The sequence below is a fragment of the Terrapene carolina genome, unplaced genomic scaffold (genome assembly GCF_002925995.2).
Source record: "Terrapene carolina triunguis isolate 2854851 unplaced genomic scaffold, T_m_triunguis-2.0 Scaffold130, whole genome shotgun sequence".
Lineage (NCBI taxonomy): Eukaryota > Metazoa > Chordata > Testudines > Emydidae > Terrapene > Terrapene triunguis.
The window spans coordinates 9,962,876-9,989,053 of record NW_020664481.1 but is presented as its reverse complement, the minus strand read 5'-3'; the positions used below and the strand labels follow the sequence as shown (position 1 = coordinate 9,989,053).

Genomic DNA, 26,178 nt, shown 5'->3' with positions numbered 1-26,178 from the left:
TTCTTGATATTCCCTTTTTTGGCTCTGTAGAAACATTGTTCTGTAGTTCCTTGTGTTGACTCACAGCTTTGTTTTGGCCATTTTTGTGCTCTTGCTAGAGGTACACAAATCTACATAAGCATTACATTTAAACACACTAGAGATTACACATGTGTATATATAGATAAGTATACAGTACAATATATCTACTTGTCCAGTCAGACATATGGTCTAATCTGGAGAGGTGCCGAGTTCCTCCTTTAGTTCTAAGGTATTTAGGTGCCTAAAGATGCAGATAAGCGCGTTTGAAAATCCCACTAGGTGCCTAGGTGTCTTCAACTCCCATGGACTTCACTGGGATTTGAGCATATTTGTCATGTTGCAGAATTGTTTAATCCAGTATCTAAATTTTACTTGATATAATATTAAAATTATATTTAAAAAAAAAAAGAGTGAAACATCTCTTTTTCAGTTTGTCAGTACTTTATTAAAACACACCATTGCTTAATTGATCCCAAACTGATTTAGGCATTCAACAAATGTATTAATGTATGCTTCTTTTTAGGGCTGTCAAGAGATTAAAAAAATTAACTGTGATTAAATCGCACTGTTAAACAATCATAGAATACGATTTATTTAAATATTTTTGAATGTCTTCTACATTTTCAAATATATTGATTTCAATTATAACACAGAATACAAAGTGTACAGTGATCACATTATATTTATTTTTTATTACAAATATTTGCTCTGTAAAAAAACAAAATAGTATTTTTCAATTCATCTAATACAAGTACTGTAGTGCAATCCCTTTATCATGAAAGTTGAACTTACAAATGTAGAATTGTGTACAAAAAACCTGCATTCTAAAATAAAACAATGTAAAAGGTTAGAGCCTGCAAGTCCACTCAGTCCTACTTCTTGTTTAGCCAATCGCTCAGACAAACAAGCTTGTTTACATTTGCAGGAGATAATGCTGCTCGCTTGTTTACAATGTTGCCTGAAAGTGAGAACAGGCATTCGCATGGCACTGTTGTAGCCGGTGTCACAAGATATTTACATGCCAGATGCGCTAAAGACTCATATGTCCCTTCATGCTTCAACCACCATTCCAGAGGCCATGCGTCAATGCCGATGACGGGTTCTGCTTGATAACAATCCAAAGCAGCAGATGCCAACAGCAGAAGATTGATTTTCTTTTTTGGTGATTCTGTAGTTTCCGCATCGGAATGTTGTTCTTTTAAGACTTCTGAAAGCATGCTCCACACCTCGCCCCTGTCAGATTTCGGAAGGCACTTCAGATTCTTAAACCTTGGGTGGAGTGCTGTAGCTATCTTTAGAAATCTCACATTGGTACCTTCTTTGAATTTTGTCAAATCTGCAGTGAAAGTGTTCTTAAAATGAACAACGTGTGCTGGGTCACCATCCGAGACTGCTATAACATGAAATATATGGCAGAATGCGGGTAAAACAGAGCAGGGGACATACAATTCTCGCTCAAGGAGTTCAGTCACAAATTTAATTAACGCATTATTTTTTTAACGAGCGTCATCAGCATGGAAGCATGTCCTCTGGAATGGTGGCTGTAGCATGAAAGAGCATACCAATGTTTAGCATATCTGGCATGTAAATACCTTGTAATGCCGGCAACAAAAGTGCCATGCAAATGCCTGTTCTCACTTTCTGGTGACATTGTAAATAAGAAGCGGGCAGCATTATCTCCTGTAAATGTAAACAAACTTGTTTGTCTCAGAGATTGACTGAACAAGAAGTAGGACTGAGTGGACGGACTTGTAGGTGCTGAAGTTTTACATAACTGCACTCAAAAACAAAACAATGTAACAACAACAAAAATCTACATTTGTAATTTGCACTTTCAGACAAAGATTGCACTACAGTTCTTGTATGAGGGGAATTGAAAAATACTATTTCTTTTGTTTATCATTTTTACAGAGCAAGTATTTGTAATAAAAAATAATATACACTTTGATTTCAATTACAATACAGAATATATATGCAAATGTAGAAAAACATCAAAAATATTTAATAAATTTCAATTGGTATTCTATTGTTTAACAGTGCAATTAAAACTGCGATTAATCGCGACTAATTTTTTTTTAGTTAATCGCCTGAGTTAACTGCGATTAATCGACAGCCCTACTTCAAATTTCAAAAAAGTGTATAAGTCATCTAAAAGAGCCTACTTAGGGACTTTTAGGCTCCTATGCAGCTTAGGTGCTTTTAAAAGAAAATAAAAAAACCCACTAAAACGTATGTTTTTGGAGTACAGAAGGTTCTGTATGTATAAATCTATGTACTACTTTAGGGTAGGGAAAAAAGAAATAGGGAGTAATTTCCAGAGGGTCTGAGCACCAACAATTTCAGTTGAAGTCAATGGAAAGTATAGGGGCTTCAGAAAATCAAGCTCAAGCATGGGCGGTGGGTGAACCCCTGCTTTGGAGAGGCTACCCCCCCCCCCCCCGCATGCCAAAGCCCACCCCATAAAAGGAGAAGTCCTGACTGTGAGGCGCCCCTGTGACCGGAGGAGCCCCGTCCCAACCACATTGGGCTGAGCCGCAGCTGCGGCCCTCCCCACCCCGCTCGAGTGCAAGGCTGAGTCACCGGCCCCCCCACGCCTGATGGCCCCCTGGCCAGAGTCAGGCCAGCCCCAGTGCTGGGCCAAGCCGCCGGCCTCCTGCAGCGCCGGGCTGCTGGCCTCCCTGAGCGCTGGGCTAAGCCACTGGCCTCCCCCAGCTCCAGGCCAGCCCAAGCTGTCGGCCCCCCCAGCCCTGATGTCCCCGTCCCCCCCGTCAAAGTCAGGCCGTGCTGGGCTAAGCTGCCGTCCCCCCGGCCTCCAAGTGCCTGCCAGGCTAAGCCGCTGTCCACCCCGCCGGTCGGGCCAGGCCGAGCCGCCGTCCCCCTTGCGCCAGCTCCTTAGCCCCCTGCCAAGCTGCTGGCCCCAGCACCCAGCCGAGCCTCCTTAGTCTGCTGGCTCTCCACGTCCCTCCTCACTGCCCCGTCCAGAGGGGGAGGGACGCAGTGAGCAGCAAGGACCTGGGGGGGTGGTGGTGTGTGGAGTGGTGGAGGCAGTGGGGGTCTTAGGGAAGGGCTGAGGCCACTGCGGCCCAGGTGTCCGGCGGCAGGTCGGCAGCAGTGCCTATTATACCTGCTGCCCATGAGCTCAAGGTTCTCCAACTTGGGCACTCAAAATTTGAGGCACCTAAAATCAGTGGCCACTTTTGAAAATTAGGGCCCTAGTTTCATAAAGATGCTACAGAAGATCAATAATACTGTTTACCTGTACTCTGATTTTTTCTTTCCTACGTAAGCACTGTGAAGATTCCTGTTCACTCTCTGACTCTGAATTTGAGTAATCCTTATAACTTTTTTTGGCTAATGCTGCTCTTCGAGGCCATTTTGGTCTGGTTGTCTGTTTTATTCTCTCATCAGCTTTTGTATTTTGTTTTTTACTAACGGGTACCTTTGGAAGAAATAATGTTGATGTAAGCTGAAGAATCTAATGACAAGAACTATGGAAAAGAACGAATTGCACAGCACCATGTTGCATGTACCAGGAACTAGCTACAGTATTTTGAAAAAAGGAAGCACATATTAGCCTTAGAATTTTACGTTTATTGTACAGAACATAGGGGCAATAATACCTCTGATGTAGCTCCACTGACTTCAGGAGGGATGAATTTAGCAAGTAATCTTTAATGGTAGTTTAGCACTGGCCAAGACAAAACCTGAAAGGTTAACAAGCTAAAGAATAATTACTCATTGAAAAGGTTCCCTCTTCCCCATTCTCCTGAATAGAGAAGGATCAGAATATACTTATTGAACTGGACAACCTAGAAGTTCCATGGACTTCTAAATGGAACAGATGAAAATGTAAGTTGTGATAATTGAAGGGTAATGATCTACTGCTAAGTGTTATACGCAAGTAAAAAGAAGACCCAAGAGAAACAGAAGACTTCAGGATGGGGGTAGAGTGAATGTTTCTCCATCCTCCTTCTTAGTTATGACATAGAATATAGTTTCTATAGGCCTGATACTCCTGTCCTGATCTATATCAAAAGGACTGAAGCTTATGACTGAGATAAAATAGCCATAAAATACAAAATCTCCATTTAATTTTGTATTAAAATGCACACACTGAGCTATCACATTATTTTCTATTTGTCACACTTAATATAAAGTGTGCGCTTATAAATAGTTCATAAAGCATTAATAATTAATAGAGGTTTTAATAACCGGTTTAATCAATTGTTATAAAGTCTATCAGGTCAATAGATTGCTTTGAACTATGGCTTACAAACATCTATAATGTTGTCCACTAATATGGTTATAACCATCTATACTCATGTCTGTAACATATTTATAACATCTTGTAATAATTTATTAATGATTTATAAACTATTTATAAATGTAACTTCAAGTATGACTTTTTCATTTTATAGCTTTTATACTTAGTTAGGTTTATCATTTTTCTAAATAATCTTACAAACAATTCAGAGGTATTATAATGCAGTGAATAATTCAGAGGCAAAAAGCTATTTTAACTAATCCAATCACTGAAAAAGTGAATAATTAAATACATAATCAGTAACTAGTTATTACCAAAAAATTATACAACATCTTAGAAAACAAAATGCAAGCATCAAAATGCTATAATCATTCCAACTCTCAGCTAGTAGTATTAGGGAATAGGAATTGTAACTGGCTCTGCTGTATTATTAAAGCAGTCAGAACCATTTTAATTGGCTGTGAATTTGAAAGGATTTTGTTGAAAGTTAAGAGTGCATTAATACAAATATTTTTAAAAAATCCTATGGTCAATTAAAATAGATTAAAAATATCTATTAAAATTAAGTTGCAATTTTACTTTACCTTTTTATTTTTTGTTTTTTTCCCTTCAGATATATCCATCAGACATGCAGGGTCACAGAACGTATCTGCTGTTAAAATCAATAGCATTTAGAAAACTAGCCTAATATCCAAAAAATGTTGACCATCTACAATTTTAATTGTCAGAACAAGGTATCATGTATATACCCACAGATCTTTATCAATGCATTAAACTGCCTTCAGATTACTATTTGGAAAGTAGTACAGTTTTGCTAAAAAGAATTCTTTTTGTCCTAAATAAACACTTTTTTACAAAATTCACCTTCACAAATACTGAGGATAAGTACATTTCAAAGTCCATAGCTTATGGAAGGTAGCAGAACAAAAACATACTGTAAACTGTGTGATAGATATGGCAATTTCCTGCCATATCTTCAGGAGATATTTAATTAAGTTTAAATATGTGTGAAGTCTATTGTATTTCATGCATTATTGTGGGCTAGGACTATATGTAACCTCTCAAGTTGGAAGAGATAACAGATGTGAGACTCGGAGGTTCAAAGGATTATCTTAAACAAGGTGCCAGACAAGAATGGACTTCTGGAACAAAAAATGTTAAGTGGTTTTTCTGGAGGAATTTAAGGGGAGGTGAATGCAAACTATCCACCTCCAGTTATGCAAAAAAAAAAAAAAAAGCCTTTTGAAGCTACACCCTGAGGAGTGAGCCATCATCTGCTGATCACGTTACTTGAGGCCAAGGTCAAAAGCCAAAGCTGTAGAAAGGAATGACGGAACTATTCATGATTGTTCTGGTTCTGAATCAGAGACAAATTATGTACTTATAATCACAGGAAAACACAATTGTGGATTTTAAGGACTGGCACCTACCAGAGTCCAAGGTTGGAGTTGGGTAATCTCTAGTAAGTTTTTTAGCATGCATGTATTTCTTTTATTGTTTTTAAATATGTTTTCTCTGTAATGCTTTCACCTGAAGAATGAATGTGCTTGCTTATAAAGAGCTGTGTGGTAACTTATAACTACAGGCAAAACACTGGGCAGAGACTATAGAGAGAAAGCATAGTGCAGACGCTGGCCTTTCAGGTAGGCTGGACTGCTGGAATATCACAGTGTAGGCTGGGAACTGTGCAGTCTTTAAAGATCCCTTGGTCAGGAAGGAGAAACTGTCGGTCTCTGCCCAAGAGAGGTGGCGGCTGAGGAGCTGGGAACCTAGACTGGTTGCCCTCACGGGACCACAGGTGCAGTTACCATAAACTGAGACACACTGCACACAACATATATTATGCATAGCAAATATAATTAAATAATTTAAAAACTATTTACAGGTAAGTGAAACGCAGTCCCTAAACGTTCAACAATTAGTTTCTTACTTGCTTCTATACTTTTAGATTTCTTCAGATTTTTAGTTCTGCTGTAGTCTATTAGTTGGGGTTTAGGTTTTCTGTTAGACTCTCGCAGCCAACTGATATCTGTCTTGCTGTCATCACCTCTGTATTCTGTGTCAGTGTCACTAAAGAGATGCTTCTTATTTTTATTAGTTCTATTCTATAAAACAAACAAAAATGGTTAAAGGTCATTTATTTCTGTTTAGATTTATAATACAATTTTTACCTAAAAGTATGTGGTATTTCTAGAGATAAGAAGCATTTGAGCTACAAAAGTCAAATCTAAAGGCCTATCTTTACAAGAGTTTTCACAGTATTAAATTCAATAACTTCGGGCTGCTTTAAATTATGTCAAGGGGCAGTTCCACCTCTATTCAAGTAAAGGACCATGTGAGTGGAAAGATGGCTTACAGATTTTATAATTCTTTGTATCATTTTAAGGAAAAAGAATTGTTATTTTTCACACTGAAAATCTGGTCTTTTTAATATCAGTTTCCCTGAGTTTAAGAAACTTACTTTATTATCTACTTTTTTCTGGATGGTACTTTTGCTTTCATCAGGATTCCTTAAACAAAGATATTTACATTAATAAATACATCCATAGCTGAAGACATCTGCTGGGGTTATTGTCATCTTTCTGCTATTGGTATGTATGTGTGTGGGAGGGGAATTATGAGGCACATGCACTTGATCTCTTTTTGGCAAGTTTGGAGACCACAGTTCACTTTCAAATCTAACATGGCAGCCTCTTAGTTTCAGGCAAACAGGGACACACAACAACAACTAGACATCTGCAACCATTAGGTTGCCTCCCCAGAGTGCTCCATGAGGAAGCTCTCTTCATTAGTAAATACCACACATTAAACTAATCTGATGAAAATGAAAGGATTAGGGAGAAATTTGCCAAAGGAAAACAGTTAAAAAAAACAACCAAAAACAAAATGCAGCTGAGGAAGCCATTGTAGCTGCCTTTACTTGCCGAAGAAAGGAAAATAAATGATGAAGTTATGCCAGCCCACTTTACAGGGAAAGTGAGACAAGAGTGTTTTTTTCCGGTTTATATCTATTAGAAGGACTTGCACCTGCTATCTTGATTGGCATAGGGGGATGTTGGAGAATGCAAACAAAACTATTCATTAATACCATCCTTAAGGAACAAATATTTTTTTTAGATTATTATAATACAATGTAACATTCTTACTTTTTTTCTGTCAGATCTGTACTAGCTTTCAGGTTAGTAACATGTAATTCTTGGACCTAAAATGTAAGTACAAATAAATGAGAAATAATTGCAAATGTATCTTCCATGATATATATAAAATACATTAGTTATTCATGCAAAGCGTAACACCTAAGCCTTTTTTACTCCAAATACAAAATTTCTTGTTTGCAATAATTTACAATGGTCAATTTACACATTAAAGAATATTTCACATCTTCTCTTTGAATATTTTAATGCAAACTTCCCAGATTTCACATAAATAATGTTACTATTTTTATATGCATATTTTAAACTTTTTCTTAAGAGTTATAAATTGGCCCATATTCTCCAATTTGTACTTAGAAAAGTATGCAACTACATCATAGTTTCTGGTAAAGACAGAGCTGGTAGCAGAGTGGAAAAGCTAGAGGATGGATCTGCCAGATTTCATGGCACCGAGAGCTAGTTTCCATGAATTTCCACTCTTCTCCCTTTCAAAAGGCTTAGAGCATGTCTAAACCCATAAAATATATACAGAGGAGGAGGTGGTGCTCCCCCTTATAACTTTCAGCCCATTGTTTAAAAAGCATTCACCCGTGATGTGGGAGACCTAGGTTCAACTTCCTACATTTGCCTAATGTGGAGCAAAGACTTGAACCCATGTCTTCCACTTTCTATGTGAGTGCCCTAACCACTGTGTTATTAGGTATTCTGGGGTGAGTCTTTCTCAGGACTGGTCTACATTGCCCTACAATTGGGACTACAAGGATGTGAACAGCAGTGCACGCCACAGTGCTGCGCTGTAACTCCCGTGTGTGAATGCTGCGGGCACGAACTAAAAGGTTCCTAGTTTGCATTAATGTAGACTACTGGCATCTTACTCCAAGCTTTATCGTAGGTTCATCAAATCCACTTAAGTTAAAATTGTAAACATCATCCCTGTCAAAACAGATACAAATAAAGCTTTAGTTAGTGAATCAAGGAATATTCTTAATATAATTGGATATTAAAACATTTTCAAACAAAATTACTAGATACTTACACCATATGTCCTGTAGTCATATTAAGCACAGCTCTAGTTTTTACATTTCTACAGCTTCTATTCTGAACTTTTTCCTATACATACAAGAAGAGTTACACAGGTCTAATATTCAAAACATGTTCATCTATAGTCATCAATACATCAGCAAGTTCTTTAATAGAAACATGGGTGATAAATTAGTTGCTTTTGACTCTAAATCTCGCTTAACTTACAATATTCAAATATGGTATTAGGCGTCAAGGCTGCTGGAGGTGAAATATTTTGAGATGTAAAATCATCATCTGTGGCCCTTAAAAATCTCATGGTACTTATTCCAAAAATAACAGTGTTGGTTTCTGTACCAAGCACAAATTCCATTTGAGTAATGTGTTTTCCTAATTATTCTCATATATTTTGATCTGGATAAAGTATTCTTAAATGTATCTTTTAAATTGCTGTATAGTGTTGCTATGCATATCATGGAAGAATGAACTTCAGTCATAAATTAAATGATCCCCTTATATGCTATATGGTAAGGGCTTGTCTACATGAACATTTAGTTCACATCGAGAAGGGTGTGAATCTACCCCGCACTAGCCTGCTGCATACTAACTGTCCATGAAGACCCTACTGATGCACGCTAATCATTCCTTAGTGAGCTTTGATCACCCCCTTTTCAAAACAAGGTAGATCAAAGCACACTAAGGAAAAAAAATGGTTACTCACCTTCTCATAACTGTTGTTCTTTGAGATGTGTTGTTCATGTCCATTCCAATCAGGTGTGTGCCCACGCATGTGCCAGGGAGCCGGAAGATTTTCCCATAGCCACATCCGTTGGGTTGGTCTGGTCTGGAGTCGCGCCTTCATGGCGCTCAATATAGAGCCCTGTCGACCCGCCACCCCCTCAGTTCCTTCTTGTCGGCTACTCCAACAGAGGGGAAGGAGGATGGGTATTGGAAGAACAACAGTTATGAGAAGGTGAGTAACCGTTTTTCTTCTTCAAGTGCTTGTTCAAGTCAATTCCAATCAGGTGAATCACAACCCCAAGTTTAGGTGGTGAGGTCGGAGTCTTCCACTGATTGAAGCACTGCTTGTCCGAAGGCCGCATCATCTCTGGCCTGCTGGGTAATCGCGTAGTGTGTGGCGAAAGTATGTATGGAGGACCACGTCGCCGCCCTGCAGATTTCCTGAGTGGGAACCTGAGTGAGGAACGCTGTTGATGAAGCCTGCGCCCTGGTGGAGTGCATAGTGATTGGAGGGGCAGGAACACCTGCCAGCTTGTAGCACTCATGAATACAGGATGCAATCCATGACGAGATGCGTTGTGACGACACAGGCTGACCTTTCATTCTGTCCGCCACTGACACGAATAACTGGACCGATTTTCTCAATGGTTTCGTTCTCTCAATGTAAAAAGCTAGTGCCCTGTGGACCTCCAGAGAGTAGAGCCTCTGCTCCCTGCCACTGGAATGAGGCTTAGGGTAGAATGTTGGGAGAAAGATGTCCTGGTTTATGTGAAATGCGACATAACCTTCGGGAGGAAAGCCGGGTGGGGCCTGAGCTGAAGCTTGTCCTTATAGAACACGGTGTAGGGAGGCTCTGATGTTAGGGCCCTGAGCTCAGACACTCTCTTGGCCAAAGTTATTGTTACCAGGAACGCTACCTTGTAAGAGAGGTAGAGCAGGAAGCATGTTGTTGATGGTTGAAAGGGAGGTCCCATGAGCCTAGAAAGGACCAGGTTGAGGTCCCAGGCAGGGACACGCTGACGGACGTTAGGGTATAGCCTGTCGAGCCCTTTTAAGAACCAGCTGACCATAAGGTTAGCAGGTGTTATAAGAATACCTGCTGATGATGGCCTGCTGGTTCAAAATATAGACCTGAAGACCCCCTGTAGAGTAGACCTTTCTCCTGACAAGGTCGAGTTGCTTAGCCTCCCTGTTTTTAAGGGAGGGCTCCTAGAAACCCTGCCACTCACGCTGATTAGCAGCGTCCACAACAAGAGAGTCGGGAGGTGGGAGGAGGAAAAAGGTTTGTACCCCTTGGAGGGCACGAAAAAACGTCTCTCGTTGCGCTTGGCAGTGGGTGGCAAGGAAGCTGGGGTCTGCCACAAGGTCTTGGTGATATCCACAATAGTCTTAATAAGTGGTAGGGCAATACGAGAAGGACCTGAGGGGGCAAGGATATCCACCATGGGATCAGCCTCCTCGACCACCTCCTCAGCCTTAATGCCCAAATTTTAAGCAGCCCTTCGCAGCAACTGATGTAGCACCCTTTTGTCCTCAAGTGCTGGGGCTATGGCTATGCCTGCCAATGCCTCGTCTGCAGACGAGGAGGAGGAAGCCCCTATAAGCAGCGGATGCTCCCTGCCATCAGCTCCCAAAGGGTCCCGCGACTCTTGGGGGGTCTCGGGAGAACGTTGGTGCTGATGGAGCACCCGTTGGTGTCAGGGCTGTCAATGCCGAACTCGGTGTTGGAACGGGCACTGGAGACACTGATGGTACCGCCGGTGGAGCCAGTGCTGAACCAGCTGCCTGAGCCGACAAAGGTGGCCGGGCCGTTGTCTGTGCCGCTGTCGGTGCCGAGGTCATCATCAGTGCCGAAAATGCTGTCGGCGCCGAGGTCGAAAGAGTCACCAGTGCCGGCGATGGTGCTGCAGCCAATGGCATTAGCGTCTGGATAGGCGCCGAGGCGAGCTGTGCAGTTGGCATCAGGATGAATGTGGCTGAGGCCACCGAAGACGCTGCGGAGCAGTGCCCTTGGATCCCTCCCTGGCTTTGGTGAAAGGCCCATGGGGTCCAGAATGGCCACTGTGGTGGCTTCTGCCACTGCAGTGGCCACACCTGGGGCTCTGGTCTATCTCGCCTTGACCTCGATCGTCAGCTCCTACTCCTCCGAAAGCGGTAGGAGTCAGACTCTGACTCTGAGGTCTCCGAGATTGAAGACCATGGAGGAGCCGAGTTTTGGTGCCTTGAGCATCAAGAGCTTGGGGAGCGACTAGGCTCTCTGTCCGAATGGACTGGTGCCGAAGGTCGTGGAGAGGGGGAATAACTGGACATCATTGCCGGCTTCCTTCTTGACTGCACTTGGGGGCAGGGTAGGATTGCCAGCGCCGGACGTTCCTCCCTCCTAGGGGGCAAGAACGGCGCCGTAAGGTGCAGCAGATCCTGAGCAGCTTCGAAAACTTCCGGCATTGAAGGAAGTGGCATCTGCTGGCCCATAGGGACCGGTGAACGTGGGGGCCCCGGACTCAACTGCCTCGACAGGGATCTTGAGCTGTGGCCCGCCTGGGATTTCCCTTCCTTAGATTTAGCTGGAGGTGACCAACTTTTTCTTCTTCTGAGGTGTCAGCGAGTGAGACCAGTGCCTGCTCTCCACTGGACCTCGGGAGGTGCCGTGTTGGTGCCGAGCATCCCGGGACGAGTCCTTTTTCTGCACCAAACTTGATGACGGCGCTGGGGCACTCGTCGTTGACAAGGAAGAGTTAGGAGCCGAGCCCCCTGAGCCCGGATCCGAATGGGGGCTTAGAGCTGCCTCCATGAGGATCACTTTAAGTCGCTGTTCCCTTTCTTTAAGAATTCTAGGACGGAACTCACGGCAGATCTTACAGCGATCCTTTTGGTGATCCCTCTCCTAGGCACCATAAACACGAGGAGTGTGGATCGCTCTTTAGCATGTGCTTCGTGCTGACCAGTTTTTTAAACCCCGGGAACCGTGGCATATCACGGTTCTGGGGAGTCGGAAGGGGGGTAGAGACCCCCAACAACTCTAATCAATAACTACTAAGATAAACTAACTATATACAAACAACTGGAGTTGAACGCGCTTGCTAAAGCAAGGGCTACTGGAAGTTCCAGTCTACCATCACTGGCGGTAAGAAGGCACTGAGGGGGTGGAGGGTCAGCAGGGCTCTAAATTGAAGGTGCAACTCCAGGGGGTGCCCGGACCGACCTGAAGGATGGGGCTATGGGAAAAATCTTCTGGCTACCGTGCGCGTGTATGCGCGCACACACCTGACTGGAATCGACATGAACAGGCACTTGAAGAACTTTTAGTGCACATCTGCAGGGACACAGACAATTAGTGTGCAGCTGACTACCGTGGGATAGATTCACACCTCAGTTTGCCACGAAATTAGTTTGTAAAATTTGTCATGAATTTTGAGAATTCTAGCTGATAGGTGTTATATAAGCATCAGTCACTATTATTATAGGTCAGGTGTGGGCAAACTTTTTGCCCCGAGGGCCACATCGGGATTGTGAAACGGTATGGGAGGGCAGAGTAGGGAAGGCTGTGCCCCCACAAACAGCCTGCCCCCCACCCTGATTGCCCCTCTCAGAACCCCTGACCCATCAACCCCCCCCAGCTCCTTGTCACCTGACCACCCCCTCCAGGGATCCCCGCCCCTAACTGCCCCCCGGAACCCTACTCGCTATCCAACCCCCTCTGCTCCCTGTCTCCTGACCACCCCCTCCTGGGACCCCCTGCCCCAACTGCCCCCCTGGGACCCTCCTCATTCACCTCCCCCTCCCAGCCCCTGTGGCCCTGCGAACATGAGCGGAGGACTCAGGAGGAGCAGGGGCAGCCACGCAGCTGGAGAGAAGCAGCTGTTTCCCCTTCAAAGCCCTGCTTCTCTCCGGCCGGCTGCGCAGCCACCCGGTGCTCCTCCTGAGTCCTCTGCCCGCGTTCCCACCACCCGCATCACCCGCCTGGTCCCCTGTCCCCGCAGTGCAGCCCCTCCCCCCTGCAGGGGGTGCGCCGGTGCTGAGCTGCCTGAGTGCCCGGCCCTGGGTCCCCCTGTTGATGGGGGGCCCGTGCTAGGGCACCCTGTGTTCATTGGCAAATCTGCCCCTGAGCCGCGCCGCCCGGCCGGAGCCAGCCACGCTGCCAGCACAGCGAGCTGAGGCTGAGGGGAAGGGGAGACAGCAGGGAAGGGGCCGGGGCCAGCCAGGAGCTCAGGGGCTGGCCAGGATGGCCCCGCAGGCCGGATGTGGCCCGTGGGCCGTAGTTTGCCCACCTCTGTTATAGGTGGTACTATTAAGGAATCATATTAAGCGTTATTGAATAGCTATAAAAACACACCAACACATGAACTGACACTTCTGTGAAGAAATAAGGTGGGTAGGTGCTGCAATGTACCAGTTTTGGATGCGATGTTAAAATTATGGTCCCATATGCCCGTCACTCTTGGATATACAGATGGAGATGCAAATTAAATAGTCCATTATCATTTTTAAAAATGACTGGGAATAAACCCTGTGACTTGGCAAACAGTCCTTTTTAAAGAAGAGAGATTTCATATTCAGGAATGCTAGTGAACTATTGCGGAGCATCTACCAACTGCCATATTTTTATATCATTTTATACCTCATTGCTTTCTAAAGTACATTGGGATATTTCAAGTATGAAAAGTGCTATGATGAACAAGATTTTGTCATAGAGTCTAGTAGATTATATCAACTTTCAGATGAAATTTCTATGTAAAAAAAAAAAAACAGTAAACATACCTTATTGACTTTGAAACCAGACTTATTTAAACATGACCTAAAAAAAATTTATCAAATACCATCAAATGCATACCAAAAACGTACTTCACTAATATAAATGAAAACCATAACGAGATAAGAAAATATTTGCTTGTATAGTGTATCAGAGTTCTTCAATAACAGATTCTAAGATAACATGTGACTTTACATAGTAAAAATATGTCTTAAAATTCTAGTAACTTAGAACGTAGTCTACAAATAAACTGCACAATTATAAGCCAAATCCAGGCAACTTCAATTTTTTTCCCAATAGGCCCAAATTCTCATTACTGCACAAAGCTCAAAAGGTAAAATTATGAAAAGAGCCTAAGTGACTTAAGCCTAAGTCTCATTTTCAAAGGTGAATTAGACCATAAGGGTTAAAGTCCCATTGACTTTCAATGCTTTGGATGAAATTTTTAAACTAAGTGGTTTAGGAGCCTAAGAGTGAAATTTTCATGGAGCCTAAGTGTGAGATTTTTAAAGGTATTTCAGTACCTAGATATACATAGGGGCCTAGAGGGATTTTCAGACACAGCTAGGTGCCAGACTCCCATTGATTTCAGTGTATTAGGCTCTTAAAAATTTTACCCCAAGTCACTGCTCTTTGTGTAGGTTTGCTGAACTAGAAACAAAGGGCCCAGTTCTCTGCAAGTGTAAACTGATACTGTAGTGGGGAGCTCCACCCATTTACACTGGTGAAAAATGTGTCCCAGAATTCTTCATCCCCAGGCAGCAACATCTGCACCCCTAACATACTGGGATAGCTAGTGCTGAAAATCTGCGTAGTCACAGAACCAGTGACTATACATTCCAACCCCCAAAATTCCTTCCACTTTTGTTGGAGCCGCTAGCATTCTCCATTTCTGCATAGCAGAAGAGAACCAATTCCAGGGAGAGCAGGGCAGGAACTGCCTGCAAACAAATAGTACTTAGAATGAACTATGTTACAAACCCATAACTGCCAAATATCATGAGTTATGATATGAGCATAACCTCAAGTTATTTTGTTTTACTGTTTTCATTTTTCGAAATAATTTTCATAACCAATTTTACAACATATATTGATGCATTTGTTCACAATTAGATAAATATAAAAATTATTTAAATTGTGATTTATGACCTGATTCTCAAAGGTGCTGAGCAACAATTGCTGCGACTAAGTCAATCGAAGATGCAGGGATTAAGCATCTCTAAAGATCACACCTTTATGTGATTAAGTTTACCTACAACCAAATTATTGTAGTCTTTAAAGGAACTCTGAGCATCAGAGTTCCTCTGCTAGTGCTCTAAAAATAGAAGTACAGGCAGCACTTTAAAGTTGTAGCTTAGGCTGGAGCTCAGACTCGGTCTATACAGCTATTTTTAGAGCCCTAAAGCGAGCCCAAGTCTATCAACCTGTGCTGGGAGACTCACTTCAAAATCCTTACTCAAACTGGGAGTAGCAGCCTAGCTGAGCTTGTCCTCCACCTTCTCACACAGATTTATGATCTGGATAAACCCAACTAGGCTGCATAGGGGCTTTATGTGCTCTTTCTTCTTTGCAAGTGCACAAGGAAGTAAGTCACAATCAAGCTGTTCAAAGTATTATAAGAAAACAATTTATACCATACCTGTTATTAGCTAAAAATTCTCTTGCTTTTCTTGCATGTTCAATATCATCCTTTTGTTTATATCTGTCACTGATTTTACTTATTATTGATTCTATTGGTTCAGCCATTTCTTTAGATTTTGCTTTCTGTAACAACAGACTTTGTAAATAACCTGTTAATTTTGACAGTAAACTTTTTACAATAAAAGGGCAGAGCTGAAGTTTGGGTACAAAGACTCCATGTAGTTGGCACTCGACACCCATGGATCCCTCAGGATTCATCAGGCTTGAGGGCAGCTTTTCCACAGGAAGAAAATCACACCCCTCTACTTGAACAATGTAAGGAAGCCTTCACACAAATTTCCCCACAAAATGACCACAGCTTTCGATGCAAGTGGCAACAATCTGGACATGTAAACTAAATGTAATCCAGCTACATTTAATGGACAAAGTTTAAAATCCTGTCCCTGACCCAATATTTAAATAGGGTTGGGCTTGCACTGGGATGTTTCATCAGGGATCTTGATTTAAATTGTAACAGTCACAAGTGCCACCAGAACAAAGGACTGGTTCATATTTTTAAACAAAAGGAACCCGCTGAAATAAAAATAAATTAATATTTTAAATTTTCAGCACAAAACATATACAAATGAGTTACATTTGAAAATATGGTAGAACCCTTATTCATCTGCATTAGTGTAAACCAAATGATGAACAAATTTAGAAACAAGTAGAATTAAAAATATGCTATTGAGGCTATATTAAAATATTGAAAATATGGTAGAGAGAACACTGAAACTATACCATTCCCTTTATTGCCAAGTCGGAGGAACCAAGATGAGAGTCTATCACCGTCTCAGATGTTTTATGATTTGTAGTCCCTTTTCTAAAAGAAACATCAACTTCTTCCTTAGAATTTCTGGCCAACACTAATTTCGTTGAATATCCCCGAGATTTTTCAGTCATTTTAGTTGGATAAACTGAATTAAAAGATGTTTCGGGTGTGGTGGGAACTTCTTTTGCCTCTGTACTTAGTATTTTCTGTTCTAAATGGTTAGAACTGTTTAACGTTTGTCCTCTGTGTCTTATGCAGTTTTCTTCTGGTTTTTCGGTTTCATTTTGTTGCTTCTTTGATATTTTTCTACTCTGAGCTTGTTGTTTTGGAGAAGTACTTTCAAAGATTGAATAGAAAGCTTTTTGTTTGGCAGCTCTTTCACTGAGACCAGGAACTAATGCAAACAAAAAATAAAATCTTTTTAAGATAAAAACTTGTAAAAAAAGTTTGAATATAAAAAACTTAATTTGCCATTCATAAATACTTATTACTAACAGGGCATAAGCTTAACCTTGTTGGAATGTATGTCCTGATGATGTACTTCTCTTCTGCTTGTCACACTTTGTTATAAGCTTCTCAGGTACAGAGCATGCCTGTTTTTTCCAGATTTTATTTTCATCAGCAGAACTTTCCAAAAGACCAGGCAATCTACAAAAATAATCCTATTTTATTTACACTAAATTGCAGAAATTTGGTCATTATTGCTAAATGTAACAGGTTTACAAATAAAAACACTGCTGATTAATTAATGTTAATATCATAAAAATGTAGAGCTGGAAGAGATCTCTGGAGATCATTATCAAAATCTCAGAAACACTCTGGCAATACTTGCACATATAGCTTTCAAAAGTTTTTTTTTTTTTTAAATAAAACAAATAGTTATTTAGGATTTTTTTTTAATACTTACAAAGGTTTGTCATTTCTGCCTACTGGCTGAGAATCAGGAACAATATCTAATAGTTCATCTAAATGAAACATATTAAATTTGATATTAAAAATTAATTTTCTCAGTTTCTTTTGTAAAAATATGAAAACAGAGTGATTTAAAAATAGTATTGTCAAAATTTGCAGAAATACTTACGTAGTGTTTGTTTTTGGCTGGTCTCACTGTCTGCCTCATTTTGTATCATTTCCAAAACTTTTTCAGCTGACATATGCTGTTGAAAAATTACAAAGAATATATTGGCGTGGAGATATACATTGTTACATACAAAAATACATTTTATTTAGAATAGAAGTTTTTTTTAATGTTAGAAAATAATGACTCCCAAAACCTTTTCAGATAGTTTTGCCTCATTTCTGATTCTTGTTTTGCTGGTATTCTGCTGAGTCTCACAAAATACATTGTCTAGTACAGAGCCATCGCTACCCTAAAAAGCAGAAGTCAGTAATGTTAAGTAAGGAAGTAATTTTACTATTAAAGAATAAGTTTTGGAAAACTATTTTTCTGACTCTTACAAAATGTTTTTCAGACAGTGTGGTTCTACCCTGAAAAATTGTTTTGGAATCCCAAAATATCGTTTTTACATATTCATTGTGTCTCAGGAATTTCTATATGACAGTTGCTCAAATTGAAGTAAAAAGATATTTTTTCACCTCCAAGCCCCACAAACTCAACATGGTTCTGACAGTCAAACTGAGATATTTTCATCTCACACCAGTAAGAGAGATTCTTTAGGGCAAATTATACCCGCAGCTACACCAGTGCAAAACCAGTGTCTTCAGGTTAAATACTCAGTTACATCTGTGCAACCCCATTAACCTTTAGTTTGAGGGTCTGATCCAAAGCACAATGAAGTAAACAGGAGTGCCTCCATTGACTTCAATGGGCTTTGGGTCAGGCCATCAGTTTGCAGAAATGTCAGTGATACCATATGAAGACAATGGCATTTCACAGATGTAGATGATGCTATTGTTTGTTCCTTAAAATATTTCATAATGACAGTGGAGTTTTAATAAAGTTGAACAGTTCAAGGGATGGTTTTCCAGAGAATTAGGTGCACAACTAAATTAATGCACAAAATATGCTCATGCAAACTCAGGGATTGTGTATAGAAACAAGACTAATCCATTTGATCGTGCAACTACCTGAATTGCCCAAACATCTGTAGTAATTGTGTTCACAAAGTAGAAACACAATCGGACAATTAAACTGTCTAAAAATTTGGCACTAAAAATCTTTGGTTGTTGTGTTTTGATAGCATTGCAGAGGTAGAGGCTGGATATAAATAGGCCACATCTTTATCTTCTCCATTTCTTTAGATTCGCATTGTCCTTGAAACTTTGCAGTAAAAATGTGATCACTTCAAAGAAAGTCTGTTTTGCAATTTAAAAATTAATGCATGTAAATGTTTTCTATATTAAATGTCAGTAATGTAAAACTATCCTATTAGTCCAAAAAGCTCATTAACCCTTGAACACTATAGCATATGGGGACTATTACGCTGAGTGAACTGGAGACTCCAATGGATAAAAAAATTGACAGATCGTGTATGAGGATGGGACAGGAAAAAGCAAGTTTGCCAGAGGGTGAGAGTAGGTATGGTCAGCCTTAAGGGATAAAATGCAGATCTTAGAATAATTTTACAGATGCAAGGTGGGTGAGGTATTACCTCACGCATCTTGTTTCTCTAATATCCTGGGACCAATACAGATAAAACTGCAAACATAATTGTATAGGTATCCTTGTTTGCCAGTAGGAGTACTGCTCAGTTTTAGCCAGCTGAAAGCTTGAATCTGAAACAAGGCAGGATTTAGAGGAAAAAAGGATTTAGCGGAAAAAAATAATGGAGATCTACAAGACCACTTTTGTATCAGCAAAAAACCTGATGAGACTAATAAGTATTATGAAGAAAAGAAAAGATGAAAATGGATTATTCTTTTCTAAAAAAACCTTACTTTTTCTGCAGCAACATTACGCCTTTTAAGAGAGTCAGCTATAGAAGATATATGTGGTCCAGTATGCTCTAGATCTAAATTATTTATTCCACTCTCAGTTATTCTGGTAATGTTATTTTTTTCAGAAGAGCTCATCATTTGCAAAGGCAGTTTAAAGCGGGCCTTTCGGGGAGTTGCTGAAAACAAACCAGAGACTTGTTAATTTTACTTTTGTCCATTAAAATTATTGCAATCCCAGTGGCATCGCAACATTTAAAGGCTGTTTCTCATCACTATATTCATTTAATAAAGTTTTAAACAATTTTAGCCTAATTCTGATATCACACAAGTGAAAATCAAAAATACTGCCAGTGAAATTAAGGAAGCTACACTACTGGATAAGAAGATAGGGATTTTGTGTATTGAAAGAGGCATGAGTCCTGTGAAAAAGAGTATGTGATCATGTAATTAAAGTCTGTATCATAATGCTTATGCACAGATGAGTCAACCATAGGCATTTAATTCTGGCATTTCCTAACTTTTGAAAGCTTGGCTTTGCAACTTCATTATTCTTTTAACTTAGCTTTGTATGTTATACATAGTATGAGGATACTGTGCATTTGAGGGGATTCTGTGAGAAAGCTAAGTCAATGAATGTTCCTCAATCACCAGTTCCTCTCCTGTCGCATTTGAGCTCTTACTGACCTTTCTCCTACGCAGCTTCTGTGTAAAGGGAAAGGAGCAAGGGATGGGAGACTGCTAGTGGGTTTGCCAGTGGGAAGATGGTAGATCCTGGAGGTGAGCCAGGAGTGACAAGGGAAAGGTTCTCCCCCACTTCCTCCTCAATCAGTGATTCTCTTCTGAAGAGAATATAAGCAGTTTTAGACCTGGTTTCTTCTGCCCAGAACTGCAGTGCTCCCGCACCTCATCAGTCAGCAAGATAGTCAGATTGTTCTTGAAGAGACACACAAAATGCTAGGGAAAAGGTGCTGCTGAATGACTCTCACAAAGCTGGTGATGTGCCTTGTCAAGAAGACAAGAGTAAAGTTTGGTTGATGGGTGTACAAATGTGATTCACTGTGATTGCTGTAGATATTGTACACATTGTGATTCCTGAGAATGCTGCCCAATATCTTTATGAAATACCACTTATTTATATTTGAGTTTCCTGAAAATGATACTTAATATGCCAATGAAGGTGGAAGAGTTCCTTACAATTTTCACTTCAGAATCTCTTCAGGTCTTTGAGTAGTATGGCATAGAAACTTAAGGATTAAGCATTTGCTGGGGAGATCCCATGAATAACATTTTAGCCTTGTTTCCATCTCCACGAACATATCATAGTTCATGCCTGATTGTGGTAACATAATGCAAGTTTTTCTATAAGAAGTGTTAACTACCACTACATAATGCCTCGGGTAAATAAATTACTTTAAATTACAAGTAAAGTACAAAAATTATTTTAAACATATTTTTAACATTAAAAATAAATATCAACTTACACGAATTGACAAATACCAATGGGCTCCTCAGAGGCAGTCTACCAGTACCTGGGACAATCACTGATGCTTCAGACACTTTCCTTTTAGTAGGTGTAGTCATCTTGAAATGCATAAAAAAAACCCCAATTCATTTTAATACCACAGCTTAGAACACCGTGGGGTTTTTTATATTTCTTGAAGTCAGTCAATATTTTAACTATCGGTACCTCAATTTTTGCACCCTGTGCTGATGGCAATGTTTAAAGTTTTACTTCTCAAATACTAGAGAATAATGTGACATAAAATAATGAGTTTTAATTAGCATGTAATTTGTAACTGAGATCAGGAGTTGGGATTTTATGAAGTAATTCAGCAAGGGACAAATCCTTTTCTCAACACATAGCACAAGTAACTGGATGATTACAAGGAGTTCCACTGGTGTCAGAATCCATCAAGTAGGCTATGATGCAGCAGTAGAGCCACTCAGTTGCTATATCTGTAACTTTAAGGCTGCAGAACCACTGTGTGGAATAATGACTAGTGGACCGATGTACTCACAGATTCACTGATTCTGTTCCTCCCATGGCCTAGCTTACAGTATCCCCTATGCACAGGAAGATCCACACAGAGTTGTGCTTTGCATACACAAGGGATGCAGATCCTCTTTACAGGCTTCTCACATGCTCACCTAGAGCTGCACTCTGTGTGTGGGTGTATGCATGCACAAGTGTATGTGTGAGAGAGAGAAACCTGACTCTAGTGAGAAATGTTAATATTGAAGGTTATTAACAGGCCAGCAAGGGGTTAAAATATACTTAAACTTCCATCTACCACGGGATACGCAAATATGTTAAAAAAATTAAGAAAAAATTCTAAAGATTCTTCTCAGAGTTGCAAGGGACCTATTTAAAAATAACATTTTCTATTGTATTAATTTTTAAATCAAAAAGCTAAAAATTCAGAAAGATGGTTCACCTTCAATTATATAGCTTAGTGATAATTAGTATTAAGTTAAGTACCAATGTTGGCATGAGAACATATGAACATAAACTGGCATCAACAAGTTGAGGCTTGAAATTAGATGAAGGTTTCTAACTATCAGAGGAGTGAAGTTCTGGAACAGCCTTCCAAGGGGAGCAGTGAGGGCAAAAAACCTAACTGGTTTCGAGACTCAGCTTGATAAATTTATGGAGGGGATGGAATGATAAGGTTGCCTACAGTGGCACATAGCCATTTTGCAACTGCTAGTAGCAAATATCCCTAATGGCTGGAGATTGGACACTAGATGGGGAGGGCTCTGAGTTACTACACTGAATTCCTTCCCAGGTGTCCAGCTGGTGGGTCTTGCCAATATGCTCAGGGTCTAACTGATCACCATATTTAGGGTTGGGAAGGAATTTTCCTCCAGGTCAGATTGACAAAAACCTTGGGGTTTTATTTTGCCTTCCTCTATAGCATGGGCATGAGTCACTTGCTGGTTTAAAATAGAGTAAATGGTGGATTCTCTTTAACTTGAATCCTTTAAATCATGATTTGAGGTTTTCAGTAACTCACCCAGGGGTTATGAGTCTATTACAGGAGTGGATGGGTGAGATTCTGTGACTTTCAAGGTGCAGGAGATCAGACTAGATTATCATTACAGTTGCTTCTAACCTTGAAGTCTATGAACTGCAGTGTAACTACAATATATTAGTCATGGCTCTATAACTAAGAATTTAATTTAATTTTTATTTATGCTAAACTCTTTCTGTTTTGATAAACATACTTACCTTAGATTGAATATTTTTGCAGTTCTCTTGGTTAGTTTTTTTATTCTGATTCCTTTGTTGTACAGGAAGTTGTTGTTTTACAGACTTACTGGATTTCCCTTCCATTCCTGATTTTTCTTTCAAGCAAGGTGACAATTGACTTTCTGGTACAAGAACCTACTCAGTATTTTGGGAAAAATGACATCACATGTAATGTTTAATATTATTTTAAAATAAATAAAAAAGCACACAATTCCACAAAACCTTACTTAAAGAGTAGCCCTGTTAACATCAGTTAAACTTTTCACATGCAGTATGACTAGACAAGTGGAAGAGTTTGCAAGAACAGGCCCTAATTAATACCGTGGGGTTAATCACTCTTTACAATCTTTTGTATGTGACTCTGGTCCACCACTGCAGCTTCTCTCATGACTGTATTCCTACATGCAAGGTGAGTAGGGGTTTATGTGGAATGTGGCACAAAAAAGTAAAGGGAAAAATACAGAATGAATTGAGACACTAAAAACTCTACTCCGATTGGTTTGCTTTCAAAGTTCCTGACTCAGAATGTTTTAATGACTTCCTCTACAGTTCCCCCCATCCTTACTACATCTGTATATTTTGGTCTTGTCTATACTACATTTTCCTCCTACAATTTTCCAGTGTTGCTAACGTTGCAAACAATGCACTAGTGTATGTCAGTGGTACTCACCATATTTGCATAGGCCAGCTATAAAAGTGTTAGACAACCTAGTTGTTAAAATGCCAGCAGCTTCTTGGAGCCCTGTCTATAGCATAACTCACACCATTGCTGCCACTGGTGGGAAATTTAAGGAGTGTGGAAGACTAGTGGCTCCAATTCTGGAAAACACTTAAACGTGTGCTTATGTCCATTCCTATTCAGGAAAACATCTAAGTGCTATCCTGAATATGGATAGCTTACTGAATCGTACTCATTGTTATCATAGCCACTCAGTGTGTTTTCTTTGCATAGATTTTGTCTAAACAGCTTTATGATTTGCATGTTGCTGCAGCATTTTGAAAAAATAAATACAAGATTACTTTTTAAGAAAACAAAATAAAAAAAGTTTGTTATGTTAGTTGTTTATCTATTTTCCAACCATTTACTATCTGCCTTAAAAGCCCCTCTGTTCTTACGGTGATTTATAACAACCAAACTGGCTAATAATCAAGAGAATTGCTGGCTATTGGAGAACATCAACATAAGAGAAATACCATGTTAAATGTCTTTAGGTTGAATCGTGATCGCTATAACCAACAGAGAAATCCATCTAACAAAATGCACCATTTATGGCAGCTTCTCTCAACTGTGTAAGGCCCCTGAAAAGACACATGATTTGGGTCTGAAAATCCTCATGATTAAAATAATTTCCCAACCAGACCTGTGTAACATACCTGTGATCCACTTTCATCAAAAATTATATGAACTGATGTTTTGGCAACTGATGTGGCTTGCTTCTTGGTAAATCCCTACAAAACACAAATAATTAATGTAAAATATACACTTGCTCTACCTTCTAATCTTTCTCATCTTTTTACATGAATCACAAATAAAACATTAAGTTCATAGGGTTATATAATCCTCAACTGAGGTTACTCCCACATACGGGAAAAGACTTCAACTTTGCACCAGATGAGTTTATTATGAATTCTTCCATCAGATGGAGCTTAGGGAAGAGCAGTTTGCTAATCCACACAAGTAATAGGGAGTTAAGTTCTTCAAGCCAGCAAATCTTAGGATATCCAGAGGCACATGACCATCTATGTGGAGTCCCACAATGGCTTTGAGTCACAGAAACTTCTGGCTTCTTGGCAGCAAATTCTCCTGGTGTGGTTGTGCTGTCAGTGATTCCTCTGGAAGCCACTGGTACTAGAATTCCCCTTATGGGAGGTTCCGCATCATGGAGGCGGGTGAGGTTAATTAATGTCCTGCTAAAGAATGCACTATTATGTTCACAGAAAGCCCGCTACTTTATGGGAGAGGTGATGTAGACAACATCTGTTGTACCATTCTTTCTCTTCCCCAACTCAAGGATCCCAAATCCTACAGAGGGACTTTTGCAAGGTTGAGAGAAAGCCACCAAAGCAGCACTGTTTCCTACTGAGTCTCCCCCCACCAGAATTTGACTGCTTTCATTCCCTCCATCTGCAGAGAAGGATGGGACAATATGGTCCAGGATTTGTATCGCAAGCATGTTGGTCCACATTCACTTGTAAGAAATGTGGTACACTGAAATACATGACAATGAAAAGAATGAGAATGAAGTTCAGAAGGAATCTCTGGAATCTTTAGAAAGGCCTTTTCTTATCTAAGAAAGAATAAAACAAAAATGGACAAAAAAAATTCACCACAGGGATTCCAAATTGTTGTTTGTATTTAAATAATCTGTATAGCCTATGAAGCCGATTAGGCAAGGTTAACATGTAACTGGGATCATAGGTGCCAACAGGGAAAAAATGGTAGGTGGCAGCCCCCCGATCAACTCCCCCCAGCGCCTCCCAGCCGCCGGCGGGCCTCGTGGATCAGCACCTCCCCTTCCTTCCAGTGCCTCCCGCCTGTTGCAATCAGCTGTTTCGCGGTGTGCAGGGAGGCTGGGAGGGAGGGGGGAGGAGCGGGGATGGGGCGTGCTCAGGGGAGGGGGCGTAACTGGGTGGGAAGAGGCGTGGTGGGGGTGGAGCGAGGGCAGGAAGAGGTGGGGCAGGGCCTTGGAGGAAGGGGTGGAGTGGGGACGGGGCCTGGGGCAGAGCCAGGGGTCGAGCACCCCCTGGCAGTTTGAAAAGTCGGCGCCTGTGATTGGGATGCTGTAAACATTAACAGCTTTGCTACTGCCTCATAAATGAGGTATTTCTGGAAATATTCCTTTCCACTGTTGCCCTGTGTGCATGAGTTTAAAAAATCAATACTGAAAAATAAAGCTCCAGCTCTCACTGGTGCAAAAAGTGGTCGATTGTGTTTTTTTAATCCTGATCAATGGAGATAATGAGCATTTTGTTCATTAATAAGAAGCTCAGTTCCTCATTCATTTTTTTTAGCCAGAAGTTTTGGCAGTTGGGGAGACTTTTAGAAGAGACCTACTTTAAAAATTTGCTTCCAGATGGAGTGCTTGTGAATTTGGTTTTAGTCTACAGCAAACTCTTATGGCCAAGCTGTAAATGCCTAGAAGTGGGGAAAGGACTGGCTGGCTAAGAGAAAATATCATAACATAGGATATCAGATCTAGGGCAGTAGTGATTAAAAGTAGCTAGCATCTCTTTGTTGTTTTATAGCCTACGTGAAATAAATTGAAGATCGTAGTGTAATTCCTAGTAGACAGGTGTCCACATAATAAAAAGATAATCATCATGATTTAGTAAAGATGGCATAGACTGAATGGCATGGAGAGTGAGCTAGACTTGCACCTCCAGATCAGACTGAGCTGAGGCATACTGTATACAGAGGTTTGTATTGCTTCTGTGTGACAGAGTGCTAGGTATGAAACCCAGAGTCAGCACTCCGTTCACAGCAGCTCCAATCAGGCAAAGCAGATTGGAGCTGACAAGGCAGACCTGTGCCTAATTTGTGGATGGGGCAGGGCAGAAAGCCTAATTAAGCCATTAGCCAGAGCCCACAAATAGACACAGAAAGGAAGTGAAAAGGGGAGAAAGCAAGTA

General features: G+C 40.7%; 1 protein-coding gene across 1 annotated transcript in view; it reads right to left on the bottom strand.

The window, feature by feature from the left end:
- Positions 1 to 26,178, bottom strand: part of SYCP2 (synaptonemal complex protein 2) — a 56,262-nt gene that overhangs the window by 11,992 nt on the left and 18,092 nt on the right. Inside the window, exons 15-32 of the mRNA XM_024195905.2 lie at positions 23,923 to 23,997; positions 22,528 to 22,683; positions 20,780 to 20,879; positions 19,299 to 19,474; positions 17,675 to 17,770; positions 17,482 to 17,557; positions 17,308 to 17,365; positions 16,912 to 17,048; positions 16,370 to 16,794; positions 15,588 to 15,712; positions 13,957 to 13,993; positions 8,474 to 8,547; positions 8,313 to 8,370; positions 7,432 to 7,487; positions 6,747 to 6,795; positions 6,216 to 6,390; positions 4,870 to 4,937; positions 3,278 to 3,460 (exon numbers count right to left, since the gene is read on the bottom strand). Coding sequence (XP_024051673.1) covers positions 3,278 to 3,460; positions 4,870 to 4,937; positions 6,216 to 6,390; positions 6,747 to 6,795; positions 7,432 to 7,487; positions 8,313 to 8,370; positions 8,474 to 8,547; positions 13,957 to 13,993; positions 15,588 to 15,712; positions 16,370 to 16,794; positions 16,912 to 17,048; positions 17,308 to 17,365; positions 17,482 to 17,557; positions 17,675 to 17,770; positions 19,299 to 19,474; positions 20,780 to 20,879; positions 22,528 to 22,683; positions 23,923 to 23,997 — 2,124 coding nt within the window. The remainder of the gene's footprint in view (positions 1 to 3,277; positions 3,461 to 4,869; positions 4,938 to 6,215; positions 6,391 to 6,746; positions 6,796 to 7,431; positions 7,488 to 8,312; positions 8,371 to 8,473; positions 8,548 to 13,956; positions 13,994 to 15,587; positions 15,713 to 16,369; positions 16,795 to 16,911; positions 17,049 to 17,307; positions 17,366 to 17,481; positions 17,558 to 17,674; positions 17,771 to 19,298; positions 19,475 to 20,779; positions 20,880 to 22,527; positions 22,684 to 23,922; positions 23,998 to 26,178) is intronic.